The 12892-nt window shown below is 42.1% G+C and overlaps 1 protein-coding gene across 11 annotated transcripts in view; it reads left to right on the top strand.

Moving 5' to 3' along the window:
* Window positions 1-12892, top strand: part of LOC134882989 (inositol 1,4,5-trisphosphate receptor type 1-like) — a 99507-nt gene that overhangs the window by 74547 nt on the left and 12068 nt on the right. For all 11 annotated transcript variants that reach the window (XM_063911060.1, XM_063911056.1, XM_063911053.1 and 8 more), the window contains 7 exons: window positions 1062-1184; window positions 7383-7558; window positions 7760-7924; window positions 8135-8324; window positions 8954-9046; window positions 10798-10946; window positions 12609-12774. In XM_063911060.1, the coding sequence (XP_063767130.1) occupies window positions 1062-1184; window positions 7383-7558; window positions 7760-7924; window positions 8135-8324; window positions 8954-9046; window positions 10798-10946; window positions 12609-12774 (1062 nt within the window). The remainder of the gene's footprint in view (window positions 1-1061; window positions 1185-7382; window positions 7559-7759; window positions 7925-8134; window positions 8325-8953; window positions 9047-10797; window positions 10947-12608; window positions 12775-12892) is intronic.

Raw genomic sequence — 12892 nt, 5'->3', positions numbered from 1 at the left:
AGGTTCTTTATTGTGAAGGTTGCATTGTTTTCCATGGTGTTATTGGTGGATGTGGCTCTTTTTAAACTATTGAAAAAATCGCCCATAGTTTTAGTTGCACCCAATTTCAGACCTAGCTTCCTTCGTCAAACACAGGGCTGGAAAGCATCCAGCTGAGGAGTAAGGTCCCAGTCTGGAGCTCTATAGCTTCTCAACATGTATACGAGGGATCTCCAGTGCACTGTTGACCCCCCTGGGTGATGCTGTCAGATGCTGCAGTGATGTTGTGGCCTGTCCCATGGTCAATCATGGTCATGCTTGTTTGTGTATAGTGTGATCGCACGTGACAATGATTATCAACTCTCTGCTCTCTAAATGAATCACCACAGCAGTAGACCATATTGTTCCGCTGCTGCTAAGCACTTGTGATAAATGTATTGACATTGGTTGCTAAAACTTCCCCCCGGTAGTTCTTCTTTTCTTATAAACAGTCAGGCTCAAAATAGCCTTGGCGCGATACTGATCTCCTGACCGAGGCCTCTGTGTGTGTGTGTGTGTGTGTGTGTGTGTGTGTGTGTGTGTGTGTGTGTGTGTGTGTGTGTGTGTGTGTGTGTGTGTGTGTGTGTGTGTGTGTGTGTGTGTGTGTGTGTGTGTGTGTGTGTGTGTGTGTGTGTGTGTGTGTGTGTGTGTGTGTGTGTGTGTGTGTGTGTGTGTGTGTGTGTGTGTGTGTGTGTGTGTGGTGAAATGTGTGTGACAATTGGTTTTATGTAAATAGATAACAAAGAAGGGAATTCTTTTGTTTACTGTTTTGGTGCTGAGAATGGCACCATGCAGACTTGTGTTGGGTTAATGTGTTTTAACCACAAATGTAATGCTTTGTTTTCACATCAAAGGAATACCTCTGCACTCTGATAAAAGATGAAAAATAAGTAGTGTAGCTGATCAGAAACATGACGGACAGTTGCGATTGACATGAATGTGATTTGGGACTAATTTCCATGTTCTGTGCCGTTATTAGATGCATTATGCTTATCGTATCCCACTGTTAATGACATATGTGAATTTCAACACCCCTTCTCCAGCTCAGCCCATCCTGTACTGGTGCTCCAGGAACATGTCCTTCTGGAGCAGCATCTCCTTCAACCTGGCTGTCCTCATGAACCTGCTCGTGGCCTTCTTCTACCCTCTGGAGGGTGTTCGAGGAGGTCAGTCTGCTGAAGTCTATTCCTATTTCAACACATCTTTTCCTTAAGCCCTTTTTCCCCCGCATGGAGAACAAAAGGTTAATGAGATCTTCTTTTAACACGTTGAGTTTGACTTTTAACAACTCCGGAAATGGGAGTGTGTGTGGCATAAACAATACCTCGCAAAGACGGGTGTGTCAGATGGCATATTGTGATTCATCAGAAACCTGTACGGCAAAGATCAAAGAAAAGGATTTGGATCATTGCTTGTCAAAGGTTTTTTTAGGGGCTGGCAGGATGTGTTACACCCGTACATGTTTACGCCTTACAGGTAAAACCCTGGTGGCTCAGTGTTGTCCTCATCCACCCCAGGCCTGCAGTACATTTAGGGCCATATCAAGTTTTGTTTTGATTAAAGGATTAGAAATTGTTCCTGAAGCCAATTGGCAGACACACACTTACAACAGTGATTCCCAGGTGTGAAAATGGCAATACCTTTGTCACTTTCTCCTCCGAATCTGTAAATAGTGGTAACACTGTATTTGAAGACTGATATGAACACCTGAGGAATTTTGGACTCGACACGTCCCAGAGGTGAGACACAGATTGGCTTGGCAGTGATTTTTAAAGCTGTTTGCGATTTATTTTAAAAGCTACCCTTAATTTTACAAGTTAGAAAAGACGTCCAAAATAAATTCCCCTGAGCATGATTGCTAAGATGGTGTCCAAGTTTCTGTTTTTTCTCTCCATTTGTTATTTAAGTCCAATTGGCAGATTAAAAACTTGGCTCGTTTAAAATAAGCCGTTTCGTTGCATTGAAGTTCTCATTATTTTGCCAAATTAAGACAATAATGATCGCTTTTAGTCATATCTGTCGGTAGTTGGATCTCAGGTCCTAGAATATGGGTAAACATGTGGAGATGGAGCTGCGTGAAATAACAGTGAGTGATGCCACTAGAGTCAGCGTTAACTACAAGAGTAGAAATGTGGAGTCTGTTGTCAGCTCCCAATCTCTGGTTGTGGTTAGCCGCTTCAGGCTCCATTAGCTAGCAACACACACCTGAATCTCTTGCCAGATTGCGGTTGAGGCGCTGTGTGGTAAATGAACGTGCCTTGGTGAATAATGTGTAGCGTAACATAAACAATATCTCTATTTATTTGATGTTCAAGCTTTGTTAAAGGCATGCATCGCTAAACCTCTGAAGCCCTCCTTCAAGGAGTTTTTTCTCCAACCACGACTTCCTATCTGCTCTTTGCAAGCTTCAAGGAACTGGCTCTCCATTATAATCATTAACTGTTTCAATCTCTGCAGAAGATGGAGTGCAGTCATGAGGATTGTCCACGTGTTTCTTTGTGTAGCTCTTGAGCAATAGCTTCCAAACATGTTTTCATGTGCACATAGCAGTTGGCATGTGATCAGAATTACAGATCTAAAATGCATTATTCATTTTCGTTGTGTACAGAACGCTATGTGCACCACACTGCTTGTGGTTTGGGTGTAGCCTCACACCTCCCAACATGACCTGACATATGTGGAAGTGGGAAGAGAATGTAAGATTTTAATCTTGATCCATGGTGCTATCACCAAGGACCAAGATGGATTTGTCTTGGCTCTAAGATCTGAACTGTTATTGGACACTTGACCTCTGTTACGTGACTTAACATGTTATCAGATTTATGGTGTCATGCTCACACTGCTCCAGGTTTTAATAGTCTTTTACTCCATACATGTCTGTTCAGGTAATTGAGGTTGTGTCCTTTTTGCCAGAAACTTGCAGGAAACATCAAACCATGCTTGGGGAAAACACGTGACACCTACCTGATTACATGCAGATTCACACACACAAAGAGGGAAAATAGCCCTGGCTTTACTCTTACGTAATCCACATGCTTTAATTCAAACGTCCTCTATGGATCTGAATGGTCTGCCTGGTGCATTGGTGCAGGAGAAGGAAAGGTCAGTGTCATTAACATCTCTCAACCCGTCGACTATCAGACTGACGGAGTTAATTCTCTGGCCAGAGGATATCCAGATAAACAACTGTACGGAAAAAAGATTGTTTACATTTCGATTTGCCATCTGAGAAGCAAAGATGGAGTTGGAGTTGAGAAATGACGTGAGATTGAAAAACCCAGATTAAATTTGGCTTCAGCATTTTACACATCTTTATGAAAAAACTCCAAATAAACATTTGCTAAACGTCCTTTTGTGAAAACATGATCCAACTTAAAGCGCCTTGTCGTGGATCTGAACCGTATAACACACGATTACATTAACAAAATAGAAACACAATAAGACACGGACATAGAAATGGTTGAGGTTGAATATTACACACATTCCAATCATTACATTAACAGCCTCACTTCAGTATATCATTGTCCCAACCTTCTGTCACTGTCAACATGGTAAAGCTGTGTTAAAATTGTTTGGATTATCATCTCTGTATAGGTATAAAATAAAAAAACTAATCTGACCCTGGAGAGTTAAAATTACATTGCAATCTTAAATATATTTCAATGAATGTATAAATGAGACACGAAACAACTCAACAATTCAAAGTTTGACTTTAGAAAGCAAGAAAAATAAATGATTTGTTTAAAATAAGCACATTTTGCCAGGAATTACAAAACATATTTGACCTTTTCACCCAGAACCATATTAATAACCCCTAATCAGTAAGGCTGTGTCATGTGGCCAAAATTGTCCAGATTAAGGTTGGGAAAATCCTCTCTGGTGTTGGGTCACAAGGTGGTACTAAAGATAAAATATCAAATCAAAGGCATCCGTCTAAGTGATCGGAATTCCTGCACAACAGAAGGTTTTTTGTGACAACCGGAGCATGTTTTCAGCTCTCTGTTTGTTTTGCTTTCTCTAAATTCTTCTAAGTTCTCCTTGAGTCGGTATTTGTGGGGATGTGAAAAGCCGCAGCCAATAAGGCTTGCATTGTTCCAGTGCGGAGTAGCAGAAAGAAGACACACATTGTGATCCGCATACACTTTCAATTGTTCCATGTGGGGTCAAACGGCGAGGTCCCTTTTGTTTGAACTTCCTCACAGCGGTATAGAACAGAGAGAAAGAAGGGAAAAAAACGAGGTTGTTAGCATAGCTCCAGCGACTTCATGGGGTTTCCAGTGTCAAAGGTCTTCTGGGAGCTTATCAGTTCATTCTAGGACACTGAAGTCAGGTAAAAAGAGAAAAAAACCCAGCCACTGTTAAGTTGCTTAATGGTGAATATTCAATGCATTCAAACACACACACACACACACACACACTCACACTGCGTCCCCAATTCACATGAGCTTCCTCTTAATATTCAAGCCACTTGCCTGTAAACCTTGTCCAATCCAGACTCTTCCAGTGAACTTAGTCTGGTCTTAATGAACACATTTGTACAGCTGTTTAAAGGTGTGCTTGCAAATTGTATGGGGAACTTAAACTCCTGGAATTCCCCTGAAACGTTTTTGTATCAGCTGCACGCATCTCTCTCATGCCTGTCAGTGGATGTTTCCTCTAGGTGGTTTATTTGAGGGGAAACTGTGGCTGGGAGCTTTTCCAAGTAGTGGGTGGATGTGCTGGAATCCTAGAAAAAGAAACAAAAAAACATGACCAGGTTGTACATTGTTTTGTAGGTTAAAGGGATAAGGTGGATGTTTTTAAGCGGGGTTATTATCCTGTGTTATCTTCAGTAAATGGCAGTTTCATCTAATTTGGAGCAAAACACGAGTATTGACACAGGAGGAAAGCTATGTACTGCTATGGACGAGGCACAGCATAATATATTCTAGCAACCTAAAAGAAAAGCCCACTTAAAAGAACTATTAGTTATATTTAGAATATGTTCACGCCTTCACCTTGCTGTCCCTTTCCAACCTTTCCGGTTAACTTGTGTTGTTATCTATGCCACCTTCGGGCAACAGAAGTTAAACCTGGCAGAGACAGGATTTTCTGGTTTAAAGCTGTCTCAATTCATTAGTTCATTTGTGTTATTGGGTGACAATCAAACGAACCCTTTAAAACAGTCATACAGTAACTTAATCTGAAACCATTTGAGAAAGTGAACTGTGTTCTGAGAGGTAAAACAATATTCAATGGTGGCTTTAGCGAGAGATTAGATCTTTGCAACCACTTCAGTTCCCCGTTGCAAAGCGCTGCCTGACAGAAGAAGATACACCAAATACAAAACAAAACAACAGCAGAAAAACAAAACAATATAATCAAAAAGAACAGAGGATGTGCGATGTGATCAGGGCGGATATGCCTGTGTGAAGAGATATATTTGGAGACGTGGTTTGAAAATGGAGAGAGGCAATATTCTGCATGTCCGGTGGGAGGGAGATCCAGAGGCGGGGGTTCAGAGCGGCTGGTGGTTAGGCAGTGAGGTGGATGGAAGCAGAAGAGTGCGGGTGGGTGTGTTGATGTTCAGGAGGTCGGAGAGGTACAGAGGAGTGAGTTTGTGGATAGCCTTAAAGGTGAGGAGCAGAAGTAGTTGCTTAGCTCCCGTCGAGGTAACCACTTCCTGTTTCTCTAAAATGTTCAGGACCACCATCTACTGTAAAATCTCCCCCCTACTTTCCCATTTCTCATTTGACTTATTTACAGTTTTTTTGCAGTAAAAGTGTGCTGGGCATGAAGTCCTTTGTATATATTCTTTACATCTAATCCCAACCCCACTTCAAAGCATTCAAACTCTCCATTTATTATAGATTTGTATAGAGGACATAAACACTAAAAAGTCCCCTTAAACGCTGTTGTATCAGCTGCGCTCGCATGTCTGTCAGTGGAGGTTTCCTCTAGGTGGTTTGTTTGAACATAAACTGTGGTGGGGGGCTTTTTCCTAGTGGAAGTCGAACGTGCTGAAAAAAGCACCTCAAATAACTTGTGTCTTTTCTGTAGGGTAATGTAAGTCAGCTGGGTGTTTGTAAGGAGTTGGGTATCCCTTGATCAGTAGTTGCCAGAGCCTCCACCCTGTCGCAGGCGCTCACATATGTAAAGTAGAATCTCAGTTTTCATCACGTAGCAAACGTCAGGCTGCATTTAGATTCAGTGAAGTGTACAGCAAGTGGTTTAGTGTAAAGGTCAGCCTCTCTATCTCCTTCTGGCTGCAGAGTAAGCGCGTGAGAGGGATGAATGGTCTGAGTCTGTAGGTGTGTGACGTGCAAGCTGCTGCGTCTGGGTTCTCTGCCAAGTCCAGGCGGCCCAGGCAGCGTGTTACGATGCAGCGCCCGGGACCATCCCCGGTGATTTCAGCTCCAGCCAAGTGTATTTTTAGCAGACAGGGGGGTTATGTAACAAGAAGCTGTCATGTGATCTGTACACAGAGAGGCGTGAAGGAGGAGGCCTTAGCAGGGAGGGGATGGAGGGACACTCTCAAGTGGTGTTTAAGAGCCTCGGTGGAAAGAAAACAACAGATAAATGCACTTTTGTGTTTAAAAATAGGACATAGATGGGCATTGAGTTGGTGCTTGTGAGCTCATGATGAAGCAATAACAGAGACATAAGTGTAAAAACCAACACAGAGAGTCTCATTATACAAATCCAAAACAATTGTCTTCATGAGCGAAACTAATGGGGTATGTTAGTGTCAGTAACACGTGAAGCCCACCAATAAAACTATATTCTCAACTGGAAGAGAAGTCTGCTTCATCGTGGTCGTTTTACTTTTATGGCATGTAATGACACAAGTGTTGTGATTGTGTAGTTGGGGTGTCTATAGCAAAGATCAGGTCTTATTAGTATAGTTAATTATATCATCAGAGAAAATATTTTTGATTGAAGCTTTCCATATTTAAAATAAAGTCTTTAAATAGTAATGATTTCAGATTTTTGGATTGTCCCTTTGTTTGTCCATTTCTCTGGATCATGAATCTCCCAGAACTCCTGAAGGGAATTTCTTCAAATTTGGAAAAAAGAAGAAACTGATTCTAATTTTCACAAGGCCATAAAAAGCTTTTTTGGCTACCACTTCATTTTACTTCAGTTCAAAAACTAATTGTGGCCATTTCATGAATTTAAACTTCAGCTTGGTGGGCTGACAGAGGAAAACAACCTCAAGGTATTACCTCTAGTTTCTCTGATGCTTTAAGCTATATTTATGTGTGTTGTGCAGTTGAGCTTAACAGAGAACTATACACTAATTTCACTGAAAATAGTTGGCAGCATAACTGATACAAAAGAAAAGAGCCACACTTCCTCCCTAATGTGACCTCCTTCCTCCCCAGGTACCCTGGAGCCACATCTGTCTGCCCTGCTGTGGATGGCCATGCTGGTCTCTTTGGCCATCGTCATCGTGTTGCCTCAGCCTCACGGTATCCGAGCGCTCATCGCTTCCACCATCCTGCGCCTCATCTTCTCTGTCGGCCTGGAGCCCACGCTGCTCCTGCTGGGGGGTTTCAATGTAAGTGTGAATACTAACATAATAGGGCCCCTTTTTAACTTTATGTAGCATTACAGCTGCTAACACGCTTGAGCATGGATGCATATGCGTGAGAGGTTCTGCACCACTTAACCACATCCACTATATTCTTGTAATCAATGTAAAGCTTCCCCTCTCTGCACCATAATGTTTCTACATGTTGTCTCTGTTTTTGTTCTCCAGTTGTGTAACAAGATGATCTTCCTGACGAGCTTTGTGGGGAACCGGGGAACCTTCACACGTGGCTACCTGGCCATGGTCATGGATGTGGAGTTCCTGTACCACCTGCTCTACCTGATCATCTGCAGCCTGGGGGTCTTCGTTCACGTCTTCTTTTACAGCCTGCTGGTACGTGAGCACACACAGAGCACGCATGCACACACGTGGACATGTATGCCCAAGGATTGTGCAATGAGAAAAAAAAGTTGAATCTAATCTTATTTAGTCTGAAGATGTTGGAAAATTTAATTTAATTAGGGTAATATTTACCAAAATGCAAAACCAAAACCATAAAAAAGTCATTCTTAGTTAAACACTCTAAATCCTCTCTCTTCCAAGCTCTTCGATCTGGTGTACCGGGAGGAGACTTTGCTGAACGTCATAAAGAGTGTGACCCGCAACGGCCGCTCCATTGTCCTGACCGCCGTGCTGGCTCTCATCCTCGTCTACCTCTTCTCCATCGTGGGCTACATATTCTTCAAAGACGATTTCATCCTGGCGGTCGATAGGATACCCAACAAAACACTAGGTATGCCGATAATGCAGGTTCCTGCTTCTCACTTCCTCACCGTGTCGGACATAAATAACCTGCCCGTCACTGACCCCGGGGACAGTCAAGAGACTGGAACAAGGAATGTTTCTCTGCAGCACACACACACACACACACACACACACACACACACACACACACATACACACACACACACACACACACACACACACACACACACACACACACACACACACACACACACACACACACACACACACACACACACACACTGGTTGTTTCTGAAAGTACTTGTAGTTAAATTGAAGATAAGGAAAAGTGTGTGACCATTTTAATGTACATGCATTATGACTGTTTTTACCACCACCAACACTCTTAATAAAAAGGTTGGATCAGTTCATAAGCATTGGGAAAAAATGTAGTATTGTTTTCCTAAATGAAATGGAGCATAGCTGCCCCCTCTTTCTGCATATCTGTTCCCAAACACATCCGTTACTGCACTAATCCATCTTTATGCAAATGAACTGTGTCTTTGAATACCTTCAAATGCTCTGTATAAATGAAATGTATTATTTGCATTATTATTATTATGTTTTTATTATATATATATGTTTTAATTTAATTTTGTTTATGTGTTATTATTACAGAGCATGGAGCCAGTATGGTGGGAGAGTACTTCACTGGTGGAGTCTGCCAGAAAGAGAATGGGGAAAACTGCTCGACAGAGGCTGTGATGGATGGTAGGTTGACAAGCGTGCGTGCGTGCGTGCGTGCGTGCGTGCGTGCGTGCGTGCGTGCGTGCGTGCGTGCGTGCGTGCGTGTGTCAGGGTCGAAGGGTTCTTTTTAGGTTGACTCCACGTGTCTGTGCATGCATGTCTCTCAAGAGATTCCCAAGTGTGTGACTCTGTGTCTAAGTGCGGGCTTGTCTCTGGGAGTGTGTGTGTGAAGGTCTTTATGTCCTCGCAGACAGGAGATCCGTCCCACTGAGCCGTCCTGGTCACATGGGATTAAACGCAGTTGCACCAACTGGGGGCTTTCAGGGAGCCCGGGGTGAAACACCAGGGCTTTAGACTGGCCCTAAGACCTGCTGTAGGGGCCTGGGGGTCAGAGGTCAGGGATTAATTGCCATCATAGGAGCAGGTCGATGGGTGCACATAGCTTCTCACAGCAAACCACAAACTGTTCCAAACCGACTGACCTTGATGGGGAAAGCCTCCAATCAAAGTTGAACACATGCAGCGCCTTTTTTAAATCGATAAGCCAACCGTGTGGAGTCCTCACAGTGGCGCGACCTCGTCTAGGCTTCACCACCGGGCCGTGTTTGTCTGGTGACTTGTACTTTAGAGGATAGTTAAGGAAATTCCCAGACATGTTATTCTGTCAGAGACACCCCCTCCATTAGCTGAGCATAGAATGAAAGTAGGGTTCAAATGATTTAGGATCCGGACCCTAATTCTTCCATTGTTTTGTGTAGCTCAGTTCTTAGAGGGTATCTGACAGAGAACATGTACTTTACTACTTCTTAGGTTAGTTACTCTTGAGGTGTTTGAGGTATTAAGTGTTTCATTGTGGTTTGGTTTTAACTGTGCTTAAGAGTACATTTCAAGACATTATTCCATTTCTATATTACACTTCAATTAAGTGACCTTTTCAAATGGGCGCTATGATGGTTATTTCCAGGTACATTTTTGTATTTAGTTCCTCTACTGAGACATGTCTACACGCTTTATTGTTCAAAAAGGTCTTTATTTTTCTCATACTGCCTGGAACCACGGCCCAGTCTGCTCTGATTGGTTAGCTGGCCTGGATCTGTTGTGATTGGTCAAACGCTGTGTGTTCAGGCATTAAAATGTTAATAAAGGTGGAAAAAACAATAAACATAGAAATGGAATAAAATAAAAACCATAAACAGCAGCAAGTCTATATACAGGGGAAAGGACATGAACCACAAGAATACTCAATATAAATGTTCCAGATAATTTAGACTGTTCTACAATACAGATGTCCCGCCCCTTAGCCTATCACGTAATATGTGTTGAAGCTCTAGCCAATAGAACAGCAAGGATTACATAGTGATGTCACTATGACGTTAATGTTTAAATTGAAAAAGAATAAAAGAAGCATCAGCTTTAACAATTGAAAAAAAAGTATTTTCAAGCTTTTTAATCAAGTCAAAATAACTATGAAGTAATGAAACACTGATTGAGTACCGTTGTTGTTCCTTCTACACACCAATGCTAAATGGCCCCTCTTCTTTATAAATGAGTTTTAAAGGCATGATTGGCCAGTCGTAGCCGTGCAGACACACTTTCATCACAAGAAATGACAGATTTGTGATTAAATTGTGTGATTTTGTATATAGTTTTGTATCTTGGGTGTAATATTAAGCTGTCTTAGGCTCTTTCTGCTGTACAAAAGAAAATGTCCCCTGTGTGAGACGAATAAAGGCATTCTGATTCTGATTTCTCACAGTGTCGTTGTGTCTCCACAGCTACCCTTGCGATCCAGCCGTCGGCTGTGGTGATCGAGGACAAGGAGCGGTCATGTGACTCGCTGCTCATGTGCATTGTCACGGTGCTGAGTCACGGCCTCAGGAGTGGAGGAGGTGTTGGCGACGTCCTGAGGAAGCCATCCAAAGAGGTACAAAGCACAGGAACACGAAGAGGACAAAATCACACCCAAGAGTAGATAAGACTTTCAAAGAACACTATAATTACATTTCTAAAATGAGCATCTTTTTTTTCATCCTTTTGCCCTCTTTGTTGAAGTCTACCATCTATTGGATTACAGGAAGCATGGACATCTTGCTCACACATCACATGCCTGCACAGTCCCGTACCACACACAGAGATTCAATTAAGTTTAATTAGATTCAAGTAGATGGAGAACACTGATAATAAAACTTAAAAAGTAAACGTTTTAATGAATACATTTTATTGAATTAAATCTTGCTTCAAAGAAGTACTGAACATTTTTGACCGCATAAGCGAATAAAAAATGCTCGGTTAATTCCATATGCAGCAGGCTGAAAGAGGCTGTCTGTGAGAGAGAGACTCGAGGTCAATGAGGTTTCGTAGGGGACTTTCAGAACTTCAAACGCTCCAAAAAAGCCCTAATGGTACTTATCCAGGATGAAGAAGAGCTCGTGCAATACCACAACATGTGTCAGATCTGAATCTTGACCCATAGAGCGGAGGGCATGACTCATACATGCTTATATAAACCTCAGCTAGACCGACACATGTGAATTCTCTGTACTGTTTTCAGTTGTCGGGTTGTGTTTCATGTCGCTCATGTACTAGTACTTTAGTCTGGATGCACAGATTGCATTATGACTCAATTCAATGTGTTACCCCCGGGACAGCATGTAAATGGGCTCGGTTTTTCTATAAACATACTGCAGCTTTTTTAATCCGACAGATATTTTAGGAATTCAATTGAACACTTGATACCTCATTTCTGCTTTATACTTATATTAATAAACAATATGACTAATATAACTTAGTATTCAGGGTTTTCCTACCGAAATATAGTATGAGGGCGCTGACGCCACTTCCCGACAGAATTATTGCCCCGCCCACTTCCCGGCAAAAACCATGCAATGCAAAGCGGAAAATAATAGTTTCTTCACATCTTAAAGCTGCCGAGTCATATATTGCACCTCAAACAACAAATAAATCCAGGTTTCTTTACTTCCTCTACGGAAAAAAGGACAATCAGAAATCTCAGTTTCAGTGTGAGCCTGCTAGCCACTCGTCCATCGGCAGACCCACCGGACATCTATCCTCTATTTATTCTCCGTAAAATCAAAGCTGTCTCTGCCGCCTGACGCTCTATTTGACACGATTTATCACATTTTTTAGTAATCATACAGTTTTTGACGAACAGAAATGTAGTTTTCTGGCATCACTTTAAAATGTTAGCCCCTGTTTGGACGAAACCAATGGTGTTTATTTATCAACTAACCTAATAATAAGGAAGCCAACATGTAACTCACATTACTGCTCATTTGTTATAATCATTGCAGTAACTTGTCTTTTTCTTTGGATAGCATGAAACTTGGCCAACATTTGCTGACAAACTATTTAAACTTGAACCAATTCAAACAAAAAGCCAGTGTGACTTTTTCCCCCCACTTTTGACAAAAAAATGTCCCCATCATATATATATTTATGCAAAACTCAAAAATTCCCTTAAAATTAGCTTGCCATCGAACAGATACATGACTAATGTCGTTCCTAGTGTAACACCGCCACATCTAGCTTGTTCTTCTACCCATCCTCTCCTGTTTGTCTCCAACAGGAGCCTCTGTTCGCTGCCCGGGTGATCTACGACCTGCTCTTCTTCTTCATGGTCATCATCATCGTCCTCAACCTGATCTTTGGTGTCATCATCGACACATTCGCGGACCTGAGGAGCGAGAAGCAGAAGAAAGAGGAAATCTTAAAGACAACCTGTTTTATTTGCGGTGAGGGAAATAAAAATAACTGTCATCCTGCGTGGCTATATTGCTGTAAGACCGTATAAACGCTGTCCCTTTTTCTGTCATTCAAGTAACAACCGACACTGTGCTTCATCAACATAAG

The sequence above is a fragment of the Eleginops maclovinus genome, chromosome 20 (assembly GCF_036324505.1).
Source record: "Eleginops maclovinus isolate JMC-PN-2008 ecotype Puerto Natales chromosome 20, JC_Emac_rtc_rv5, whole genome shotgun sequence".
Lineage (NCBI taxonomy): Eukaryota > Metazoa > Chordata > Actinopteri > Perciformes > Eleginopidae > Eleginops > Eleginops maclovinus.
The sequence above is the reverse complement of the archived record's forward strand: the minus strand, read 5'-3'. Positions and strand labels throughout refer to the sequence as shown.